This window comes from Haliotis rufescens, unplaced genomic scaffold, assembly GCF_023055435.1.
Source record: "Haliotis rufescens isolate VD_foot unplaced genomic scaffold, xgHalRufe1.0.p SCAF_3, whole genome shotgun sequence".
Taxonomy (NCBI): Eukaryota; Metazoa; Mollusca; class Gastropoda; order Lepetellida; family Haliotidae; genus Haliotis; species Haliotis rufescens.
The window spans coordinates 46126471-46150623 of record NW_025964001.1 but is presented as its reverse complement, the minus strand read 5'-3'; the positions used below and the strand labels follow the sequence as shown (position 1 = coordinate 46150623).

Below are 24153 nucleotides of genomic sequence, written 5' to 3'. Positions count from 1 at the left end.
CCAGACAGGGTAACAACAAGTACAATCTTTTAACGTCTTTTTGTATGACGCGGCCCGGGATCGAACCCTGGACCATCCGCTCTCCGGGCTGACGCTCTACCACAAGACCACGGAGGCGGTCCGACTACACATGGACATCAATGACTGATGGAAGCATTTTCAGGATCTCTAAGGATCATGAAGAGGTGTTCAATCTGAAAAGTCTACATAACACTTATGATCCTATAGGAGGGTTTGATCAGAAGGGGGCTAGAATGCAGTAGATTTCTATACCAGATTCATTCATCCGTTTTGTAAATGTCTTTTTGAAAAATAGGGAGATAAAGCTGAAAATAAGCAGAAAACAATGACCCTGCAGTGAACAAAGGCTGCGTGCAATTACAGGATTTAATATGATTACACCTCGAAATTTAACGTCAAAGCAATTCATAAACATCGAAAATCGGAAAGGAGATCTAAGGGCTAAGGACAGAGTTGGGGTAAGCTACCCTAACCGTAAGGATCGAAATGGCACCCAAGATCTGTGAAACGAGAGCCGCTATGTAAGCTACATCTGCATATCGTTGCTCTATTAGGCTATATGCCATTCGCCATACAAAATGTGCCACAGAATACTTCGTTCGCTTGTTTCACTATTTCGTATTAATTTCACTGGACGAATTTATGGTGAAGAAACATACTAGATATATCTACCGACTCCGTTCCGCCACACGACATCGTTATTGCAGATCTGGAAGCGTCTTAATCCTTTTAAGATGACATGAATGAAACATTATTTACACTGACATCATTCCATTACAACGGAAGTAAACAACTTATAATTGTCAGTAATACGCATGCGCAGAAAATATTGATTAGTTCAAAATAAAACACTTAAGGCGGATTAGGAATATCTTGTATGATTTGTTTCTGCATTATTAACATCGACATAACAACATTTATTGTTTTTATATGTACATAGCGTATGTATCTATGGAATTAGTATTTTTTTTATTATTTATTATATGATTGATTGCTAGTTAATATTCTCCTGAATTCGTTTTGTGACGACTTCCTTCTTTTATTTTATTTGATGTGTACCAAACTACGGAAATATTGCAAAGTTAACAACATTTAGATTCATAGTATTGGTCATATTTTACTGTATTTTATGTTTTAAAAACATGACAGTGTCTTTATCAAATGAGTTAAGATCGAAAGCGAAACTAAAGCGGGCACCTGCTAAAAATAACTCTGTAACATGGCGAAGTCTAAGTCGGCATTATCGTAAGTATATTACACACGCTGTTTTATGTGTTGATTTTAAGGTGATGGTTAAAAGTTATAATCAACGTGTGCTTGACCTGTGAATAATATCACCCTTTCGTTGAGTCAGTTCTATTTGACTTGTTTATAAGGCATTATGAAGCACGTGGCGTTACGATTCAGAGAGCATCATAATCGAAGTTCGAACAAGTGAGCGTGGTCATTTCTGGTTGGCTGGTAAGATGAGGCAACTTTGCAAGATACATTGTACATGGGTCAGGCAAATGAACTAACAAGAATCTGATAATTTGAAAATGATTCTCACTGTGAAATGAATATAATATATTTTATTGATTGTGTTACCATAGTGTATACGTATCTCGAGCATTTTGCCAAGACTGTACAATTTTCTAAAGTTAGTTTATGGGCCTATGTCATAATAAGCGATGGATTCACATAAATTGAATGTACATTCTCTCTAAAGTAGAGTTTGATCTCACGTGTAGCTTTTGTGTAGACACCATCTTGTACTGAAGGAATTGGTAAATACCATATACTCAGCCATAGAAACTAACATTTTTCGTGCACTAGCCTTGACCTTATAATGATAACGTATATAGCAAAACCCTTATAATGACAACTTTCTGCTACTCCTTTTGATACCTTAAATATTGGGCAGTTTTGCAATGACTACAGGACAAGTGCTAATTTCTACGCTGCATACTCCCAGGATGTCATAATTAGCTTTATAGGAGCTTTTGTTTTAAGTTTCAGTTAAGGCAAAAATAATTTACCAAGTTAATGACTGTCAGCAAATGCTTGTAGGTTTCGCTAAATTGGTAAATGTCTTCCACCTGTGTCAGTTACATGACACATTGTGATATAATTAAAGTACAGTAGAACACGGATATAACGAACACGGATATAACGAACACGGATATAGCGAACAAACGGATACAACGAACTGTTAAAAAATACCCGATTTATCTCCTATATAATATCATTTAAAATTTATGTATATAACGAACTCTCTACAGCGAACTAACGGATACAGCGAACTGATATCTGATCACCAACTAGCCCATCTATTGATAATTAGTGATGTGTATAGCGAACTGAGATATCTCACTCAGTGTCAAGTGTCACTGACAATTGGCTGTATGCAATCAGTGGCGAATCAATACAATCAGCGGTGACGGATCAACCTTGTTAAATTTGCATTGTGTTAATCTTACCTGTACATGTAAGCTTGTCTGTAAAACAAACATTAAACATATACATTTTACGAGATGTGTCCAAGTGTCAGTTCACTTGCATATGCTATCATCAATAAAAAGAGGAAAGCTATCAGTTTAGAGACGAAATTGTTGACGCTGGCATAAAAACCAAGAAAGACCAAAGCAGACGAACTAGCAGTGAAATTAGGCCATGAAGATTTCACATGTAACACTGCAATTGTGTTTTGTCTTATCCAAGATGGTGGACGTTTCCGAGAGAAAACGTGTATAACGAACAACGGATATAACAAACTGATTTCTCTGGTCCCTTGTAGTTCGTTATATCCGTGTTCTACTGTACTCTTTATAGTAGCATTAAATTCAACTTTCACACTCTCCATGGTACGTCTGCCCAGCTAACAATTTCATGTTGTCATAACTTTACGTTGTGGTAAGGTTAGGGATATTACGTTGTGGTAATGTTGTATTTTACGTTGTGGCAATGTGTTATAATATTACGTCCCTACAACGTTTATCTGTGGATTACCATGGACGTTGTAACAGCGACGTGAAGTAACTTTGTGTTAGAAGGATGAAATACGTTGCGACAACGTTAGCTCATGACCATTTCCCGCAAAAATATTGAAAATCCCTCCCAAAAACATGTTCCGGAATTGTTTTAGGATATGCTTTAGTCAAGTAAATATGTATGATTCGAGATACCCTTTACAAATGTTTTGAAACCAGGGCATCAAACAGCCCAGCAACAGTTAGGTCGTGTTTTGCTGACAATGTTCAAAACAGGAAAACACCACTGAGCTGTTAACTAGATACATATGAGTATAACAAATAGTCAGACACCATCACCCTTTAGGCTTGTACTGCAGGAAACAAAATAAGAATGGCAGACTTGGCAAAAATGTATTGCCTCCAAAAATTCTTGACAAAAATATTTATGCTTCAGACTGGTGAAAAAAACTTGCCTGCCACAAAAATGCCATAGATCTAGTTGCAAGGTGCTTATCTTCAGGCTCATCGTGTTAAATATAAATATATATCTGGTTTTGTAACTGTGACCCATAAGATATCTAATCTCCATAGATAATTTCCAATTTGCATTCATTTAAAGCCACAAAACCACTAACATGTATATAGACAATGGATTTTAACAACTGTACTTATGTTAACATAATTGACAGCCCAGGTTTGATTTGGTGTATTCCTCAATGATCCAACATTCCTGATTTTATCTCCTTGAATACTTGTGTCCCATTTTCACCTTGCTGCAGCGAAAACAGCAATGTTCCACATTATAACATGTATAACAAAGTCAAAACTAGAACTCTATTCAATAAGCATGTATTTATAGTCGATCCCATAAGGTAACATATATTATATAATTGTCTAAAATTTGGGAAAAACTGTAAATGTCCACATGTAATACGTCAGATCGGAAATATTTCAGGCTACAGATATAAGTAACAAAATTATTAAGTGAGTACCATCATAAAAAAACACCTAACGTAATTTTGTTTCCATACTCCGGTCTGAAAATAGTGGAATATTAGCCAGACAAACCAGTGATTGGTTTTATGAGCCACATCCCAAAACCTTGGTCGGAGTACAATGACACACAATCAACCCTCATTTTGTCGCCCCTAAGGCAGCTGTTAGTACAAACATGGATTATTGGGGACCTATTCTAAACTGAAACCCAAACGGGGAATAGATATTTTAAACAGGCATTGTAACTAATTACGACTCACATCTTCATCGCTGCGCTGTTTATAGCTCCGGTACGATTTCATAGCGAGCATTGTAACCAGACTCGTCCAGTTTTTTATCACCATTTTATTCTCTCATTTTCAAAAAGTTTCAGAGAACCAAGTATCATATGAAATGTATTTGTTACTACAATTATTGAACATATTATAGTTCAATATCGTTAAATATAATTCTGTAGTATGGTAGCCTACATGGCAACATATGGAGATGGAAAACCGAACTAATATGGTTGCTATCAGTTTCATTGTATTTTCATTGGTGCACATTGGCCACACCTATCTCACCTTAATAATCAACAAATGATGACCAACTCACTGACAATATATTGTAATATTTAACTTTTAACTATCGATTTGTCACCACCACCGAGGACCATACTGCAAACACCCTGTTATAGCACGCGACGAGAGACTCGTTTTACTTTTGCTCATTTTTATTAGAAAGAGTCGGCCATATTTATCGGAAAAAGATAAATTGATTCTTTTGTATTAGTAATACACATTGTAAGCGCCTTGCTACAATATAATTTTAGATAACACCAACAACCAGATGATCCACATTGAGGCTAGTTCAGTCAGAGCTAATTAGGCCCATTTGGAAACAAAATGTTTCTGTCTCTTCCCGAAAATACAATTTAATAACATCATTGAGCGCTTGAGACTAAGGCGAAAACTAGCAGCCTGTAGTTAGTTGATCTGAAAATACTTCCATTGTTTTCATTCCCTCTCTTCGCTGTATAACAGAAATCTACTCAACCTTTCCCCTGGACTGAAATGAGCAAAATTGTTTCACGAAAATGAAAGTCAGTAGATTAGTACATGTACAGTAAACTTTAAATAGTAATGATTTCAGAAATAACATCATGAACATGGAAGAAATGGCAATGACTGTTCATGGTCAGTAGGCTATGCATATGTTATATACTACTCAAAAGAAGTTAAGGATCACCTGATTCTTTCATATTACTATAGGTAATCTCTCATGTCATGACAGATTTATTTTACCATTATGAAAGAATCGGGTGATCCTTAACTTCTTTTGAGTAGTATATATAGGCCTAGATCTATACGCTTACGATCGAAACCCGAACGTAATATGACGGCCATAAAACGGCGCCAGACTGAAAGCTGGTCAATCATATACTGTTTGCCCTTGATAACTACCCTTTGTATCCATAAAATAAAAATATGGAAAAAAAACCTTGGGCCTCCTACGTCTATATACATCATGGTCTGTGTATCAAATATCAATATCAACACTGGAGCTTAGTTAAAGTGACTGGCAAACTGCCCCGCCACTTCTGAATAATATGATACATTAATCATTTGACTATTGCATGTACAGAAACATAACAACTAGCGGAGACTGCTTTTGAAAAATTAACTTATCTAATCCGAATTCCCAGATCAACTATCCAGTTCCAGTTGCTGCACAATCACTTGGTTGTAATATGTCCAGAGTGAGCTTGAACTGAGTTGACTGGTGACAACATATCTTCCGCAACAACGTGACGACATCATGGCGTCACTTCACGAGGCAAGAAGGCTTTACTTTTCTGCAGTCACTCTCATGCCGCAAAAATGACTGTAATATTGCTTGTGACACTATGACAAAACGGTTACTCACAAAACGTGGAATTTTATCTTACTCATGTAAGCTTAATTTTCATTAAACATTTAGTATACCATGGTATACAGGTTACTTCGTAAATAGATCTATATGTTTAAACAAAATAAACCTAAGAGATAGTAGATCTGCAAGTTGTTTCCTAAACATTATTTACAAAACCCTTTGTGATTGCAACATTGTTGTTACGTTGTGGAATAACGTTACAATATAAGGTAATACTAACATTGTCATAGAGAGACTCAATTACATTCTGGAGATTTTAGTGATAAGAGATGAAAATTCAAATGCTGAATATATAGGAAAGTAATGTTACTGCCTTGGTATTCTGACAATATCAAGTTGATTTTGATGAAGCAGTTCTATTCCTATAAGACTATCAACATGATCAAGAGTCAAACGGTATAACGTTTCACCGACATTTCAGAAACGTAGTTACAAATCGTTGTATGATGTCCTATGCACAACTTTTCAAGACACAAATGTTCAACATTGTTATAACGTGGAATAATAAAGTTGTGACAACAAAACATGTTTCAGCATGTTTAGGTTCGAAATTATCTTGCATATTTGATTGAAAACGATTAGAGATGAATTGATACGATTGAAATATATGTACTCGCCCGATTGGACATGTGTTTCTTCACTCCTTTCTCATCCTGCACATGCTGCCACTCGTCCATACAAGCGGGTGAGTGGATGTTTCTAGCCCTGATTATACTCACATAATATAATTGTTATTCCTAATATATATTTACACAAAAAGTTCACATAATAATTTTGTTTTCCCCAACAGATGATTTATTTACCATGTTTACAATACGGAAACCGACAAGAGGAATAATCTCCATTTATCAGTGCTGGGAATTGGTTGATAAATTTTGTTTGATGATTACATCATCCCAACCAATCGATCATCAAAATTTCGGTCTTGGCTCTCTCTTTTTTCATTTTACATTTAATTTTTAGTACAAGAGGGATTATCCTGGAATGTTTACCTACGAGTGAAAATCTCCACTGGTCCAAAAGCAATGAGATTTTTTGGCTTTGATGATAATTTGCTATATTTCAGAGATATTTCATCTTCTCACAGTGGAAACTGTATTTGATTTTCAGTACTTGTGCCTCGAATAATGTTGCAAGTAATATTACCAGATTATATAGATATATCCTTGGAAATCCTATTTTTGAAAATTAATTATTCCACTGCAAATACATGCATTTAAAAAATTTAGCATTAGTACTAACAAAAAGTTACATTCGACTCATATCTCTGTTCATTATCTACTTTAGGAGAAATTACACTAATATTTATGTATTTCTGTTCATTGTCGACTTGATGGGGAATTATTCGAGGGAACAATTATAGATTGTTTAGGAGGCATGTTTACCACCATCAGTGGTTCATTTCGTTGGTATGCAGGGGACATAGCGACTGTTGTAAATGGTATTACAGTTTGTTGGCAAAAAATATATTATTTACACATTCCAGTGCTTTCGTCAATTTCGCAGTCTTATGTCCATCTGAAGTGTGTACCATATCAGAGGCCGGGTCTCTGACTGTATCAAATGAAATCTTATCATGATGGACTGTTCAATTAACTAGAAGTGACAGTTCATTATACAATGACTATTGCTCCAGGTTCAACCTCTTGTTTAATTAGCAACAATTAAGTCATTTATTTTCCACAGAAGGCGGCGTGTTTGCCATGTGCAGCAGCCAAAATATATTTACGAGTAACCGGAAGTTGAAAAGACTGTTGACATTCATGATGTTTAAGAGTTACATCTGAATGATTAAGTCACAGTTTTCAATTTTTATGGACAAATTTGGAAGCAAACATATCGTAGCATATTCTAAAAAATCTAAATCAAACTTGCTGTTTGGCCACTAGAAATAGTTCAAAATTTGCAATTCACGCCCGGTGGCCATTCTTGCAGTTCATGAAATCTCTTCGGCCGGTGTCGTCGCCGGCTAGGCAAATCTCATAAAAAATTACGATCGTTTCTGATCTAAAATTTGTATATTTTTAGGAGAAAGAGCTATGTATATTCATTTAGTTTTTTTTTTGCAGTCATTCCAAAATCGAAATTTGCTCGTGTTTTGAAACTTTACCCGTGATTGCCTTTTTGGATATAGTATTCACGACCGTCCGTCCGTACGTCCCACCTGTTTGTTGCCACGATATCTCAAGAACTAAGCACTGGATTGTCTTCATATTTGGAACTATGGTGTATATACAGACTCCACAGACACCAGTCGGTTTTGGTGACCTTGATCCCATTTTCAAGGTCACAGCAGGCAAATCTGCTTTTGGAGTTGGAAAACGGTGTTGCCGCGCTATCTCAAGAACTAAACACTGGATTGTCTTCATATTTGGAACTATGGTGTATATACAGACTCCACAGACACCAGTCGGTTTTGGTGACCTTGATCCCATTTTCAAGGTCACAGCAGGCAAATCTGCTTTTGGAGTTGGAAAACGGTGTTGCCGCGATATCTCAAGAACTAAACACTGGATTGTCTTCATATTTGGAACTATGGTGTATATACAGACACCGCAAACACCAGTCGGTTTTGGTGACCTTGACCCCATTTTCAAGGTCACAGCAGGAAAATCTGCTTTTGGAGTTGGAAAACGGTGTTGCAGAGATATCTCAAGAACTAAGCAGTGGATTGTCTTCATATTTGGAACTATGGTGTATATACAGACTCCGCAGACACCAGTCGGTTTTGGTGACCTTGACCCCATTTTCAAGGTCACAGCAGGCAAATCTGCTTTTGGAGTTGGAAAACAGGGTTGCCGCAATATATCTCAAGAACTAATCGCTGGATTGTCTTCATATTTGGTACTATGGTGTATATACAGACCTTTTGGTGACCTTGACCCCATTTTCAAGGTCACAGCAGGAAAACCTGCTTTTGGAGTTGGAAAACGGTGTTGCAGAGATATCTCAAGAACTAATCGCTGGATTGTTTTCATATTTGGTACTATGGTGTATATACAGACTCCGCAGACACCAGTCGGTTTTGGTGACCTTGACCCCATTTTCAAGGTCACAGCAGGCAAATCTGTTTTTGGAGTTGGAAAACGGTGTTGCCGCAATATATCGCAAGAACTAATCGCTGGATTGTCTTCATATTTGGTACTATGGTGTATATACAGGCGGGGGACATTTCGTCACTTTGTGACAAATACTTGTTTTCTCTTGATTTCTGCATGGACGCACATACATGTAGATCAGCGTCTTTGATTTCCGCCAGGATTTAAGTCATAAAAAAAAATAACTTGGAGTTCTAGATTACGGAATAAGATTTTCATGAGCTACCAAAGTAAGACGAGTTCTATGGATGAACAACTTCTTTATTACAATTGGTGCAACGTTTCGGTGTAGATCCTAACACCTTTATCAAGCAAGTGATGGATAGGGCTAAACAACATAGGTATATATACAATTATTGACATCTAAGTTGTTACAGTGACTAGTGAGGTGATTAAGCTAATTGGAAGCCAGTGGATGACCACAGAGTATACTAGCAGAGTAAACAAGCTAACTGATGGAGATGATGGAAGCCACTGTATTAATTGGATGGACAAAGGGATTGAGCAATTAGGTGATGGTAAGCAGGCGGGATGTAATAGCCTTGGTCTCTGTTCATTGCTGGCTGGATCCTTTTGATGTGGATGGCTTCTAGGAGTTTCCTGATTTTGTAGTCTGATTGGTTGTTGGCCAGGATCTTGATGTTGTTCCACTGGATGTTGTGATCGGGGTGGGTTTGGGTGTGGTCGGAGATGGCTGATTTTGAGTCATTTTTTTGTACTGAGGTCTTGTGTTCTTTTATTCTAATGGGTAGGGGCCTGGATGTTTCTCCTACATAGGAGTCGCCACAGTCACATTGTATGTGATATACGGCTCCAGCTGGGTCTTCTTTCTTAGATGTAGGGGGCTTGCCATTGGCGCTGAGGATGTTCTGGATTGTCCTGCCTCTCTGGAATACTGAATCAATGTTGGCGTGGTGTTTGAGCAGTCTGCGGATCTGGTGGCTGGCTGTTCCTATGTAGGGAAGACTGATGACGAATGGGGCTGTCTGTTGTCGTGGAGGCCGCTCTCTAGGGCTGAGGATGCTGTTGATTGTTTGTTCAACTAGGCTGGTAGGGTAATTGTTGAAGTTAGTGAATACATGGTGGAGGTGGTTGAGTTCAGTTTTTAGCTGTTGTGGCGTGGAACAGATGTTGACAGCACGTCGGGCTAAGGTGGCGATGATTCCTCTCTTGATTTGTGGTGGGTGGTTAGAGGAATTGTGCAGATACTGGTCCGTGTGGGTGGGTTTACGGTAGACACTGGTGTGTAGTTTGTTATCGGGATCTTTCTGTACTCTTACATCTAGGAATGGTAGTTGTCTCTCAGCTTCTTCTTCCATAGTGAACTGCATCCTGGGGTGTTGGGCATTCAGGTGGTTGAGTAGGGTCTTGGGGTCATGGTCAGGTTGGAGAATGACAAAAGTGTCGTCGACTTTCCTAAACCAGCAGAGGGGGGTGACAGGTGATGTATGGAGGGCGGTTTCTTCTAGGTCCGTCATATAGATTTCTGTGATGATAGGGGACAGCGGGGATCCCATGGGAAGTCCATGTGTCTGTTGGTAGATCTTGTCTTGCCAGGTGAAGTAGGTGGAGGTAATGCAAGAGGTTATAAGTTTGATGATGCTGTCTGTGGATAGATGGGTGTCAAGGTCCGGGTATACTGCTTCAATTCTTCTCCTGAGGATGGATAGGGCTTCGTCTCTGCTACCAAAGTTTTTAGTTGTTAAAACAAACACTCGTTTTGCCAATTGGGGATAAACATTTTTTTACACACTCCACCTTTGTCAGCTGATGCAAAGCTCTATGCAACAATGATGCGAGAATATCGCAGAATCGAGACCTAAGTCAATCCCTGGTACTGAAACTAGATAACAGTGATACTATCTACCATCTTCGCCTTCCACGTCAACCAGTAAGTCGTCAGTGAGTGGGTATATTCTGGTGGTTCGGTTTCACCAGGCATTTCGTCCAAGCACTCATCTAGCTCCTCACGTGTCACCAATCTGCCTATCAAAACATCCGTGACCAAGAGCGGCAATAAACAATTGGAGGCAACTGATTTACTCTTAACATTGCTTAAGTACTGACACCTTGTCCTCAAATTACACTCTCAATTAACAATAGTAAAACAGTGATTGAAGTGGATATATTCTGTACATGTACAGTGCACACTTTTTCATTTGTCAAGTAACTTGATGTCACAAGACTTGATAAAAGATGTCTGACGGTCGAAATGCGTATAACGAATGATGGATATAATGAACTACAATTAGTGGTCCCTTTGAGTTTGTTATGACCGTAGTTAACTGTATGTAGTAATCATCTCCCAAGTCGGCTTGAAAGGATAATGGTGAAAACTAGACTTTGATATTGGCTAGTAGACACTGTTACCTTGGGAAGATGTGAAACATTGGACCAACCCAGTTCTACTCCCCTACCAGAGAGTGGGGGATACATGGATGGGGGCAAGGTACAGAGAGAGAAAGCTAATATGAGGGTAACGCTATTTTTCAGGGCATTATCATTTGCAGAAGCCCATACGCTATTTTTCAGGGCATTATCATTTGCAGAAGCCCAAGGGCAGGATAAAAGCTAACCTGAATGTTGAGGTACTAGACCCGGTACATGGTATTAGTCCATGAAGAAATACACATCAGATTATATCTGAGCTGTGGCTTTTGATTTCTGAAATCTTGACTCCCAACATTTCTTATTAAGGTAACAAAAAGCACAGGACTTTCAATATGTTTAAAGCTATCCTGCAGAAGAAATGTGTTTTACCTGACGAGAAGTAATGTCATTAGCATGATTAGACTGGGAATCAATATCTTGAAGCAAGCATGTTCAGGTATAAGCCATGCATGTCATACTAAAGTTGTGACTGTCCTCACTGTCATTTCAACACAAGCATATTGAGCTTCCTTATCAGGTTAGCCTGATGCATGGAGCTTTCTTGGCTGTGGTTGGATTGTAATCGGTATTTATATGCCCAGACATGATGTAATGTCATCAGGCTCAAAGTACATATGATTTCTTGGGGTCTTGAGGAATGTCAGAACAGGTGATGCTGCCAGTTTTGAAAGTTCATTACATTACACTTGAAGTGCATTGTTTTGCCAGTTTTTCATCAAACAGATCAGTGACAATTCAAATTATAAATTGTTGATGACGGAAATGAATTCATTTTGAAAGTTTATGATAAATATTGTAATTGGTTTTTCTGAGGATGTACATTCATTAAGGTTTCTAGAAAAAACAGAACTGTTTTATTCAATACAATCATCAAACTGCTTGCAGGAGATGTAAGCGTGATTGTTTGTCTCTGTTGTTTCTAAGGATGTAAATATGTCATGACCTGCAGTGGTGGTTTCAGCCAAGGAACCTGTTTGTGAATAAATACAGTGGTATCTCTTGCACAAAAGAGTCCAGTTTAGACCTGAACAACTTACACTAGTAATATGATTAATCATCCACAACGTGGCCAGCACTCAATCTCCATCCTCTAGAATCATGATAACTGTCCTAACTCACTAATTACTTTGTCTTCCTGTGTTCTGCCATTTTATCATCTTTGTTTATTGTACCATGATGTAATGTGTTAATTGCCAAAAAGCAGTCAGTGAACCTGTAGCTGGCATTGTCATTCTGCAGATTGATTGACTGGTAGCTAGTGACGTGGTACAGCCAGGGAAGACAATGTGCTGTTTATGCAAACACAGGCCTGAAAGGAAACACAAGTAGGGCAAAGCGTATTGTTTATCCTCTTTATTGACCTGGAGTGGGAGTGGGACTACCTGAACGTAATTGAACACAAGCATTACGTAGATCCCGACCTGGAGTGAGAGAGGGACTACCTGAACGTAATTGAACACAAGCATTACGTAGATCGTGACCTGGAGTGGGAGTGGGACTACCTGAACGTAATTGAACACAAGCATTACGTAGATCGTGACCTGGAGTGGGAGAGGGACTAACTGAACGTAATTGAACACAAGCATTACGTAGATCGTGACCTGGAGTGGGAGTGGGACTACCTGAACGTAATTGAACACAAGCATTACGTAGATCCCGACCTGGAGTGAGAGAGGGACTACCTGAACGTAATTGAACACAAGCATTACGTAGATCGTGACCTGGAGTGGGAGTGGGACTACCTGAACGTAATTGAACACAAGCATTACGTAGATCGTGACCTGGAGTGGGAGAGGGACTAACTGAACGTAATTGAACACAAGCATTACGTAGATCGTGACCTGGAGTGGGAGTGGGACTACCTGAACGTAATTGAACACAAGCATTACGTAGATCCCGACCTGGAGTGAGAGAGGGACTACCTGAACGTAATTGAACACAAGCATTACGTAGATCGTGACCTGGAGTGGGAGTGGGACTACCTGAACGTAATTGAACACAAGCATTACGTAGATCGTGACCTGGAGTGGGAGAGGGACTAACTGAACATAATTGAACACAAGCATTACGTAGATCGTGACCTGGAGTGGGAGTGGGACTACCTGAACGTAATTGAACACAAGCATTACGTAGATCCCGACCTGGAGTGAGAGAGGGACTACCTGAACGTAATTGAACACAAGCATTACGTAGATCGTGACCTGGAGTGGGAGTGGGACTACCTGAACGTAATTGAACACAAGCATTACGTAGATCGTGACCTGGAGTGGGAGAGGGACTAACTGAACGTAATTGAACACAAGCATTACGTAGATCGTGACCTGGAGTGGGAGAGGGACTACCTGAACGTAATTGAACACAAGCATTACGTAGATCGTGACCTGGAGTGAGAGAAAGGACTAACTGAACATTATTGAACAATAGCATTACGTAGATCGTGACCTGGAGTGGGAGAGGGACTACCTGAACGTAATTGAACACAAGCATTACGTAGATCGTGACCTGGAGTGAGAGAAAGGACTAACTGAACATTATTGAACAATAGAATTACGTAGATCGTGACCTGGAGTGAGAGAAAGGACTAACTGAACATTATTGAACAATAGCATTACGTAGATCGTGACCTGGAGTGGGAGTGGGACTACCTGAACGTAATTGAACACAAGCATTACGTAGATCGTGACCTGGAGTGAGAGAAAGGACTAACTGAACATTATTGAACAATAGAATTACGTAGATCGTGACCTGGAGTGAGAGAAAGGACTAACTGAACATTATTGAACACAAGCATTACGTAGATCTTGACCTGGAGTGGGAGAGGGACTAACTGAACATTATTGAACAATAGAATTACGTAGATCTTGACCTGGAGTGGGAGTGGGACTACCTGAACGTAATTGAACACAAGCATTACGTAGATCGTGACCTGGAGTGAGAGAAAGGACTAACTGAACATTATTGAACAATAGAATTACGTAGATCGTGACCTGGAGTGAGAGAAAGGACTAACTGAACATTATTGAACACAAGCATTACGTAGATCTTGACCTGGAGTGGGAGAGGGACTAACTGAACATTATTGAACAATAGAATTACGTAGATCTTGACCTGGAGTGAGAGAAAGGACTAACTGAACATTACTGAACAATAGCATTATGTAGATCCCGACCTGGAGTGGGAGAGGGACTAACTGAACATTATTGAACAATAGCATTTTGAAGATCTCGACCTGGAGTGGGAGAGGGACTAACTGAACATTATTGAACAATAGAATTACGTAGATCGTGACCTGGAGTGGGAGAGGGACTACCTGAACATTATTGAACAATAGCATTACGTAGATCCCGACCTGGAGTGGGAGAAAGGACTAACTGAACATTATTGAACAATAGAATTACGTAGATCCCGACCTGGAGTGAGAGAAAGGACTAACTGAACATTACTAAACAATAGCATTACGTAGATCTTGACCTGGAGTGGGAGAGGGACTAACTGAACATTATTGAACAATAGCATTACGTAGATCCCGACCTGGAGTGGGAGAGGGACTAACTGAACATTATTGAACAATAGAATTACGTAGATCTTGACCTGGAGTGAGAGAAAGGACTAACTGAACATTACTGAACAATAGCATTATGTAGATCCCGACCTGGAGTGGGAGAGGGACTAACTGAACATTATTGAACAATAGCATTTTGAAGATCTCGACCTGGAGTGGGAGAGGGACTAACTGAACATTATTGAACAATAGAATTACGTAGATCGTGACCTGGAGTGGGAGAGGGACTACCTGAACATTATTGAACAATAGCATTACGTAGATCCCGACCTGGAGTGGGAGAAAGGACTAACTGAACATTATTGAACAATAGAATTACGTAGATCCCGACCTGGAGTGAGAGAAAGGACTAACTGAACATTACTAAACAATAGCATTACGTAGATCTTGACCTGGAGTGGGAGAGGGACTAACTGAACATTATTGAACAATAGCATTACGTAGATCCCGACCTGGAGTGGGAGAGGGACTACCTGAACATTATTGAACAATAGCATTACGTAGATCTTGACCTGGAGTGGGAGAGGGACTACCTGAACATTATTGAACAATAGCATTACGTAGATCCCGACCTGGAGTGGGAGAAAGGACTAACTGAACATTATTGAACAATAGAATTACGTAGATCCCGACCTGGAGTGGGAGAAAGGACTAACTGAACATTACTAAACAATAGCATTATGTAGATCCCGACCTGGAGTGAGAGAAAGGACTAACTGAACATTATTGAACAATAGAATTACGTAGATCGTGACCTGGAGTGGGAGAGGGACTAACTGAATATTATTGAACAATAGCATTACGTAGATCTTGACCTGGAAATGGAGAGGGACTAACTGAATATTATTGAACAATAGCATTACGTAGATCTTGACCTGGAAATGGAGAGGGACTACCTGAACATTATTGAACAATAGAATTACGTAGATCCCGACCTGGAGTGAGAGAAAGGACTAACTGAACATTACTAAACAATAGCATTACATAGATCCCGACCTGGAGTGGGAGAGGGACTAACTGAATATTATTGAACAATAGAATTACGTAGATCCCGACCTGGAGTGAGAGAAAGGACTAACTGAACATTATTAAACAATAGAATTACTTAGATCTCGACCTGGAGTGGGAGAGGGACTAACTGAACATTATTGAACAATAGCATTACGTAGATCTTGACCTGGAAATGGAGAGGGACTACCTGAACATTATTGAACAATAGCATTATGTAGATCTTGACCTGCAGTGGGAGAGGGACTAACTGAACATTATTGAACAATAGCATTACGTAGATCTCGACCTGGAGTGAGAGAAAGGACTAACTGAACATTATTGAACACAAGCATTACGTAGATCCTGACCTGGAGTGGGAGAGGGACTACCTGAACATTATTGAACAATAGCATTACATATTAGGGCTGGTCAAAAAGTTCTAAGCCTGACTAACTTTCAACTATGAGCCATAACAAAGTAAACTAGTCAATGTAGTACATTGTTTGAGTGGTTCATTGCAAGTGTACTTGGTCTGTTGAGGCCGTTTGTATATTAGTGACAGCCAGTTGAACATGATAGGGGTCCAAATGGACATCGAAATGGAAAAGAACGAGTACTCAGCAGTCATCACATTTGCGACTTTAGAGAAAAGTACTCCCCAAGAAATTCATCACCGCATGTCACAAGTGTATGGGGATAAGTATCCTAGCTATTCCACTGTTAAACGTTGGGCAGCTATGTTTAAGGCTGGGAGAATAAGCCTTGGTGATGACCCTAGGTCTGGACGTTCCTCAACTTCCATCAATGAAGATTCAATCAAGGAGATAGAAAAACTTATACTGTCAGATAGACATTAACATTGCTGAACTTGAGGAAGACACAGGCCTAAGCCATGGATCTGTTGAAACCAGGGGTCCGGAAAATTTAAAATCCCAATCGGACATTTGCATTTAGGCCACGCCCCCTTCAAATAGCGTATTTTAGTACGACTTTTCACACACATTACAAGTCTACGTATTCATAATATGATGAATTATGAATTGTTTCAATTTAAATTGTTTAATTCACCGGACAATTAATAACAAATAATATCATTTTAGATTTACATGGAAAACATACGTTTGTTTCTGTTATAATAACGATCTATTAACGTAGTGAACGGTCTAATTAATATTCATGAGTTATATTCATGAGTCTGCTCAAGTGTACGCGTTGTAACATTTGGATCGAGACTATTATCCCATATTTGGTTATCACGTGACCTCACGGGAAAAGTCTTTTTTTAATCTAAAGATTTTTTTAAAAACAAGACAGATAATTTAATCACAAATACTAAAATATCGTTGATAGCAATAGTTATTTGAATACTTTTTTCATCTGTACTTAATTATTGACCATAAAAAAATTGGATATCGATCATCCGAGAAAGCAAAATGGCGGTCAATCAAGATTCAATATACGACTAGCTACTGAAAACAATAAAATCTGCAAATCCTCATTGTATGTCAACCAAGTGAAAGCCGTTAGCCACGACTTACAAAATGATCGTCCAGACTTTGAGGGTTTGGCAGATCCGCTCGACTGATCTGCATCGGTCGACTGGCTGTCGTCACGCTTTCGCTTCTTGTCTGAGGTTACGTATCGTAGCATTGTGAGGATAATGAGGTACATCGATGATGCAAGGTATTAATGTACAGTTGTAAACACCTTTCACTCAAATTAACAAGATGTTCTCAGTAATTAATCCTCGATTAATCAGTGTCAACTCAGTTTATTGCCTATTACAGTGATTGACCGATTGGACTATCATGTAGGTACGATGTATTTACAGCAATCAAAACAAACAAAGCTTGTCAGTGTAGTTAATCTTCATTGTGTTGCAACTGCAGACAGAAACTGCTCAGTCCTAACTGTTGATCATGTCCGGTCAAAATTTAAGAATGTCCGGACAATACTTTTTAAAATGTCCGGTAAGCAATATTTTAAAACGGACATTTGAGATTCCCAATCGGACATGTCCGGCGCATATGACGGTTTCCGGACCCCTGGTTGAAACTATTTTCATTAACATTAACAGATAAATAAGATATCTCCTCGTAGGGTGCCAAAGTTTCTAAATTCTGGTCTAAGGAAAAACGGACAGACATTGCCAGAGAAAATTTAGAGCTAATTGAGGATTTTGTCAAATTCAAAAAGAGATTGGTAACGGGTGGTGAAACATGGGTCTACCACTATGATCCTAAGTCAATCTATGGAATATCACCATTCCACTTCTCCAGGACCAAACAAATTCAAGTCTTCAAGATCAGTGAAGAAAGTTATGGCCACTGTATTCTGTGATGCAAAGGGTGTGATCCTTGTTGTTTACTTAGAAAGTCAAAAGACGATGACAGGTGCCAACTGTGCTGATTTGCTTCATCGCCTGAGAGATTCTATCAAAGAAAAGCGTCTAGAAATGCTGACTGCTTCCACTACTTCATGACAATGCCTCTTCTTACACCTCTTGGGGCGGTCGGGTAGCCTAGTGGTTAAAGCGTTCGCTCGTCACGCTGAAGACCGGGGTTCGATTCCCGACATGGGTACAATGTGTGAAGCCCATTTCTGGTGTCCCCCGCCGTGATATTGCTGGAATATTGCTAAAAGCGGCGTAAAACCATACTCACTCACTCACTCACTCTTACACTTCTTGACTTGCAAAGGATGCTGTACAACAATGTGGGTTCAAAGAGCTTCCTCGCCCTTCATACTTGCCAGACCTGGCACCAAGTTATTTCCACCTGTTTTCTAAACTGAAAGAACACCTTCGTGGAAGCTCTATGACGACATCAATGACTTCAAAGCTGCCTTGAATGGGTCTTTCAGGGTGACTTCAGAAAACTTCCTCCTGACTGGAATTGAAAAAATTCACTATCGATATGAGAAGTGTATTGAAAGGCAGGGAAATTATGTTTCAAAATAAAATTAAAAACACTTTCTCAATTGTTGATTTTGTTTGTTAGGCTAAGGACTTTTGGACCAGTCTTCGTAGACCTTGACCTGGAGTGGATGAATGGACTAACTAAACATTATTGAACAATAGCATTACGTAGATCTCGACCTGGAGTGGGAGAAAGAAGGAACTGAACATTGTTGAACAATAGGACTAGATAGATCTTGACCTGGAGTGGTCAAAAGGACTAACTAAACATTATTGAACATTATTGAACAATAGTAAACAATAGTATTACGTAGATCTCGACCTGGAGTGGGAGTAAGAAGGAACTGAACATTGTTGAACAATAGGACTAGATAGATCGTGACCTGGAGTGGAGCAATAAATGACCTATTGTACTCGTTAGGTCATACTTCCATCAACTTAAACATTATTGCACTGGTTTAGCTGATTGGTTGACATGATTAATGTGTTGATGTCACTGGACAAATACAAAAATGTATTAATTTCCTATATGGACACAATGTGTCACAGTGTGAAGCAGTTTTCTGGTATACACTGGCAGGAATATGGTCGGAATGTTTGCTGAAAGTTGTTGAACAGTGCTAAATTTAATCATGACAATCAGAAAAGAAAAGAAAAAATTGAACGTTTGTTTTTATTTGTCCGACTGAACACTCCCCTTTTTATCAGGTTATTGAATGGAAAATAACAAGATACACATAGACCATGATAAACATCATTCCAGAATTGACTTTCACTTTGTGTGTGTAGGAACCTTCATTGAGTGAGGGTCAATCGCAAGCTCCGACGTTCATACAGATTGGCCCTGACTCTATATCGTGTAAACTTCACGTTAAAAATTTAAGTTAAAAGGAACAATTTTTGGAATAATAATGGATCAAGTGCATGGTATGTTGTCTCTGCCTGTTGCAGAAACACAGAACAAGTGTTCCCTGAAGTAAAAGCATGTACATGTTACTGAACAGGGATCGGTTTAGCTATGTAAAACATGGACAATTGGATCCTATTGGTGAAAAATGCACTCTAATATTTTTATCTACATGCACCAAGTGCATCTCAAAATATTTCCATTTTGTGTCTGGCTAACCCTTAATAGTCCTTTGAACACACTCAGTACCTCTAAAGTGCACTTGTGCCTATTACATTTTACTTCTGTGACAATGCCAGCAGAATGGCCTATGTTTCAACTTTGTTTGGTGCAACTTGGTTTTCATGTCAACCTGCACCTGGTGCAAGTTCCTCAGTAATCTAGTCTGGTTATAAGCGGTTACTATGAATGAAGAAGGTGGTCAGGATTGACCTCCATGTCAGAATGATGAGATCTGATTGGTTCACATGATTTTATAAACTACAATGTGTCACGCCTCAGAGGAAAATAAATTTCTCAGCAGGAGAATAAATGCCTTATACCCCGCCATGAAGAAAACAGGCTGCGCATGGATTTCTCAGCGGAAGGAATGTGTCCCTTATACATTGCTACAAAGCAAACAGCTGCACGCCTTTTCCGAGTCAATGAAAGTCACATGACATAGCACATGTAAACGTCAGCTCAATCGAAGAGTTTGTTTCCATAGGATTTAGAATTTGGTTTAAATTTTTTACAATGGCAGATTAAAACATGTAGGTAAAATAAATTTGTTGTAGCAGTATCACAAGGGCTACATATGGTCTTTTGTGTCCCTTGTTCGGTTTTATACCACTCGCCTCATAAAATAAACACCACATAAAAATAATAAAATGCTGCACTTTTAAAAGTATTAGTAGTTATTTTCCCCTGAATCCTCACAGTATTGTTCTATTTATGGGAGAAGACTATACAGACTCTGGACGAGAAATGTTGATCAGTGCCATCAGCTCCCAGTATGTGTGTATTGATTGTGATGGACAGATTCCATCAAGTTGCTGCAGGTAGTGCCAGGGGCTCCTCCCCACCTACACACCTGGATGAAGTAGCCGTGTAGACAGCTGACAGCATGGGGATGTTGATTCTGCTGTAGACAAGGTACATGCAGTGTTCATGAACAGCCATAACTGACCAAACAGTACACCGTCCAATTTATTGAAGTCATTTCAACATACCAAATGCTACCATGGTTACTTGTTAATGTTTAGCTTTGTTATGTACAAGTAGAGATGCTGCAGTGCATCAATTGTTCCCTGCAATATAATGTCATATGCAGAGGAGGGAAGTGCAAGCAATGGGAGGAGAGGATTGGTGTAAAGTACAAATTGGTTGTTACTCATGTAGTTATCTTTGGAAAGCACAATAAATGGTCAGCATAAGAAAAAGCAAGCCAAGAAAACACCTGTCAAGGATTATCCTGGAAATTTTTAACTATGAGAGAAAATCTCAGTTAATAATACAATAACAATTGCTTCAGGTTCACACTTTTGTTTTATTAGCAACAATTAAGTCATTTTTTTCTGCAGAAGGCGGCATGTGTGCCAGAAAATGTTTGTGAGTAACCAGAAGTTGAAAAGACTGTTGACATTCACAATGTTTGAGTTACATTTGAATGATTAAGTCACAGTTTTCAATAAATATGGACAAGTCTATAAGCTTATTCTAAAAAAATCTCCAACTTGCTGTTTGGCCACTAGAAATAGTTCAAACCTCTTAATTCATGCACGTTGGCCATTCTTGCAAGAGGTTACGTTCATGAAAAACAGTGCTGTCACATCTAAAGTCTAGGCGCATCTCATCTAAAATATGATTGTTTGTGATCTGAAATTTGTATATTCTTGTGGAGAAATAGGTAGGTATATTCATTTAGGTTCGGTTTTATCATTCCAAAATCGAAATTTGATTGTGTTTTGAAACTTTACCTGTGATTGCATTTTTTTCTCTTGATTTCTGCATGGATGCAGTATTCTTGTTTACCGGTAAATACCATTCTTCATCGGTAAAATTGGGCTTGGACCGGTAGTTCATGTGACTGCCAGTCCCTGTGGACCAGGAAATAGAGTACCTTATAAATCTTTGTTGTTGAACAAAACATCATTGATATTCATATAAGTATATTTTTTGAATGAAGACAGCTTGTCTGTTACCTTCAGGGTTTCCCCTTGTCTATATTTAGTGCAAGGAAATAACATTTTGCTTTGGTTTGAGGTTGAATATATATTTGAAGCTACTTAGTCTTTAAAAAGAAAAAGAAAAAGAGAAATTTGTGACTGAACTTTGTGTGAATGACGTGTAGATCTAACCAAGTTACTTCATGGATGATGTCATGTTGAATGAATTAAAACCAGATAATTTATGTACTTTTTTTAATTGTTGAAAGTTGGGACTGACAAAAATTAGGAGGGGACTGGTAATTTCAAAAGCCAGCAGGAACACTGGGATGCACATACATGTACATCTTTAAGTGACAAAAAAACATGGTTAAATGGCTTGGTGTTGTAGATCACCGAATACAATTTGACAATAAGGTATAATAAAGGTAGTGCAAAGCTCCACACAGTGATATAGGAATCAGTTTTGCACAGTAAGAGATGCCATGCAGTGTTGCGAGTATGCAAATCGCTGTTTCGATTCACAACTTTTGACAATTGAATACTGTAAATCTTGATATTAACGCGAGCATGAATTAAATGCAAAAAATGCGAGTGGTCTTTGCTCGCATTATTAAACATTGCATTTATATCAACAATAAGACATTTTGGATAGCAGAAATATCAACTTAGACATATGCTGAAAACAAACAACTATGGATTCCACATCACTGTTTATTGAGCAGCACTTGTTACAAGTATATAAACAATGTCATTCAAACACTAATTACAGCCTGTGAATTGTCACTGCTGGGGTCAAGACAAGCGTTCTACTCACTCATGTCATCACTGATCACACCTGCAAGTCCAGACAGACGCCACCAAATACGGTGTCTTTGCTCTTTGCGACTGCATCAAAGGCAGACACAAGCCAGCGCGCACATATTGTTTTAGCTGAAGTACTCTACTCAGCGCTAATAAGCGATGCTATTTGGTGTGTGATTGGATTAATGTAAGGTTGGATTAAGGTGAGAATTCTCCTGTAAACCTGACAGAGGACATTTTGTTTAGATATAAATCCACTGATGCTTGAGAGGAGGGGGTGACGCATTTTTGGCTAGGGGCCAGCGGTCGCATTCTTTAGGAGACGCATGAATGTCACGTTTTACAGTAAACTATTGTGTTAGTTTTTAATTGACATTTTTAGGTACGATAGATCAGGGTTAACTCTAGGAATTTCCTGACATTGGCCCTTTATGTGAAAATTTCAAATATTCCTACGGTACGCCCATACAGCACAATGTTAAAATGCCTCAAATGTGGGCCTAGAATTATCCCTGGTAGATAATTTTATTCAAGCAATACAACATTTCGATGTTTGTTGGTGAAAATGAGAGTGTCAATGCAGATAAAACTATTGAAACTATTTTCAATCGCGCTGAATAAATGTTGATGTGATATCTATGACAACTGTGCAAGAATATCGGGGAATCGCGGCCTAAGTCAAACCCTGACCTGTCTGGGCCTGTCAGGCAGAACTTGCTATATACCCACTATTAGTACCAATAATATATAAAATTAAAGCTGCAAGCAGCAATGGCGGGCTCAAAGTAACACTGTGCCCAAACGTCCATGTTCGAATCCTCAAAGGGTTTCCTTGAACCAAATCCGTCAAATGTAGGCACCACTTGCAGGGTATCGTCGCAAGGAAAATGGCGTGTGCCAGGGTGTCCAGGTCTGTTCTAAAACCATTTCCGACCTCGAACATGTTCGCATCCATAAAAGGTGGCTTGTGCCAACTCTGTCAAAAGATAGTCAACGGAAATCGCCGCTACGAAATTGGCGTGTTCCAGGGGTGTCCCAAATATAAATCAAATATTACCACCAAGTGGTGTTACTTTTAGCATACAACCAATAACAATAAATGAGATGCATATGGCACACTAACTTCATGTAAACTTGCAATAGTTTCTGTGGAGAGCCTTACAAGATATGATCTTTAAAGCAAAATTTCGTTGAAAAAATTTATCAAAATCAAAATCCAATATGGCCCTAACTAAAAAAGAATTCCGGGGGCACGGGTGGCCCAGTCGTCTAAGGCGCCACGATTCGCTGTGCAGAGTTGCGTCCCTGGACACCCAAGAAACCTATGATTGTGGGTTCGAATTCCGGTTCGCCCCGATTATGTTTCTATGTTTGTCAGCACCATACCCGTGCTCGTGGGTTTCACCGAAGTGGTAAAGGTCTGAGACCTGCATCACTTCGGGCTTTCCTCCCACATTA

General features: G+C 39.1%; 2 protein-coding genes across 3 annotated transcripts in view; one reads left to right on the top strand and one right to left on the bottom strand.

The window, feature by feature from the left end:
- Positions 1-816, bottom strand: part of LOC124124574 (FHA domain-containing protein FhaA-like) — a 49486-nt gene extending 48670 nt beyond the window's left edge. Inside the window, exon 1 of the mRNA XM_046487778.2 lies at positions 681-816. Within this exon, the coding sequence (XP_046343734.1) occupies positions 681-717 (37 nt within the window). The 5' untranslated portion in view covers positions 718-816. The remainder of the gene's footprint in view (positions 1-680) is intronic.
- A 300-nt stretch (positions 817-1116) lies between these two features.
- Positions 1117-24153, top strand: part of LOC124125106 (neutral alpha-glucosidase AB-like) — a 75342-nt gene continuing 52305 nt past the window's right edge. For both annotated transcript variants that reach the window (XM_048403021.1, XM_048403020.1), the window contains exon 1: positions 1117-1266. In XM_048403021.1, coding sequence (XP_048258978.1) covers positions 1241-1266 — 26 coding nt within the window. In that variant the 5' untranslated portion in view covers positions 1117-1240. The remainder of the gene's footprint in view (positions 1267-24153) is intronic.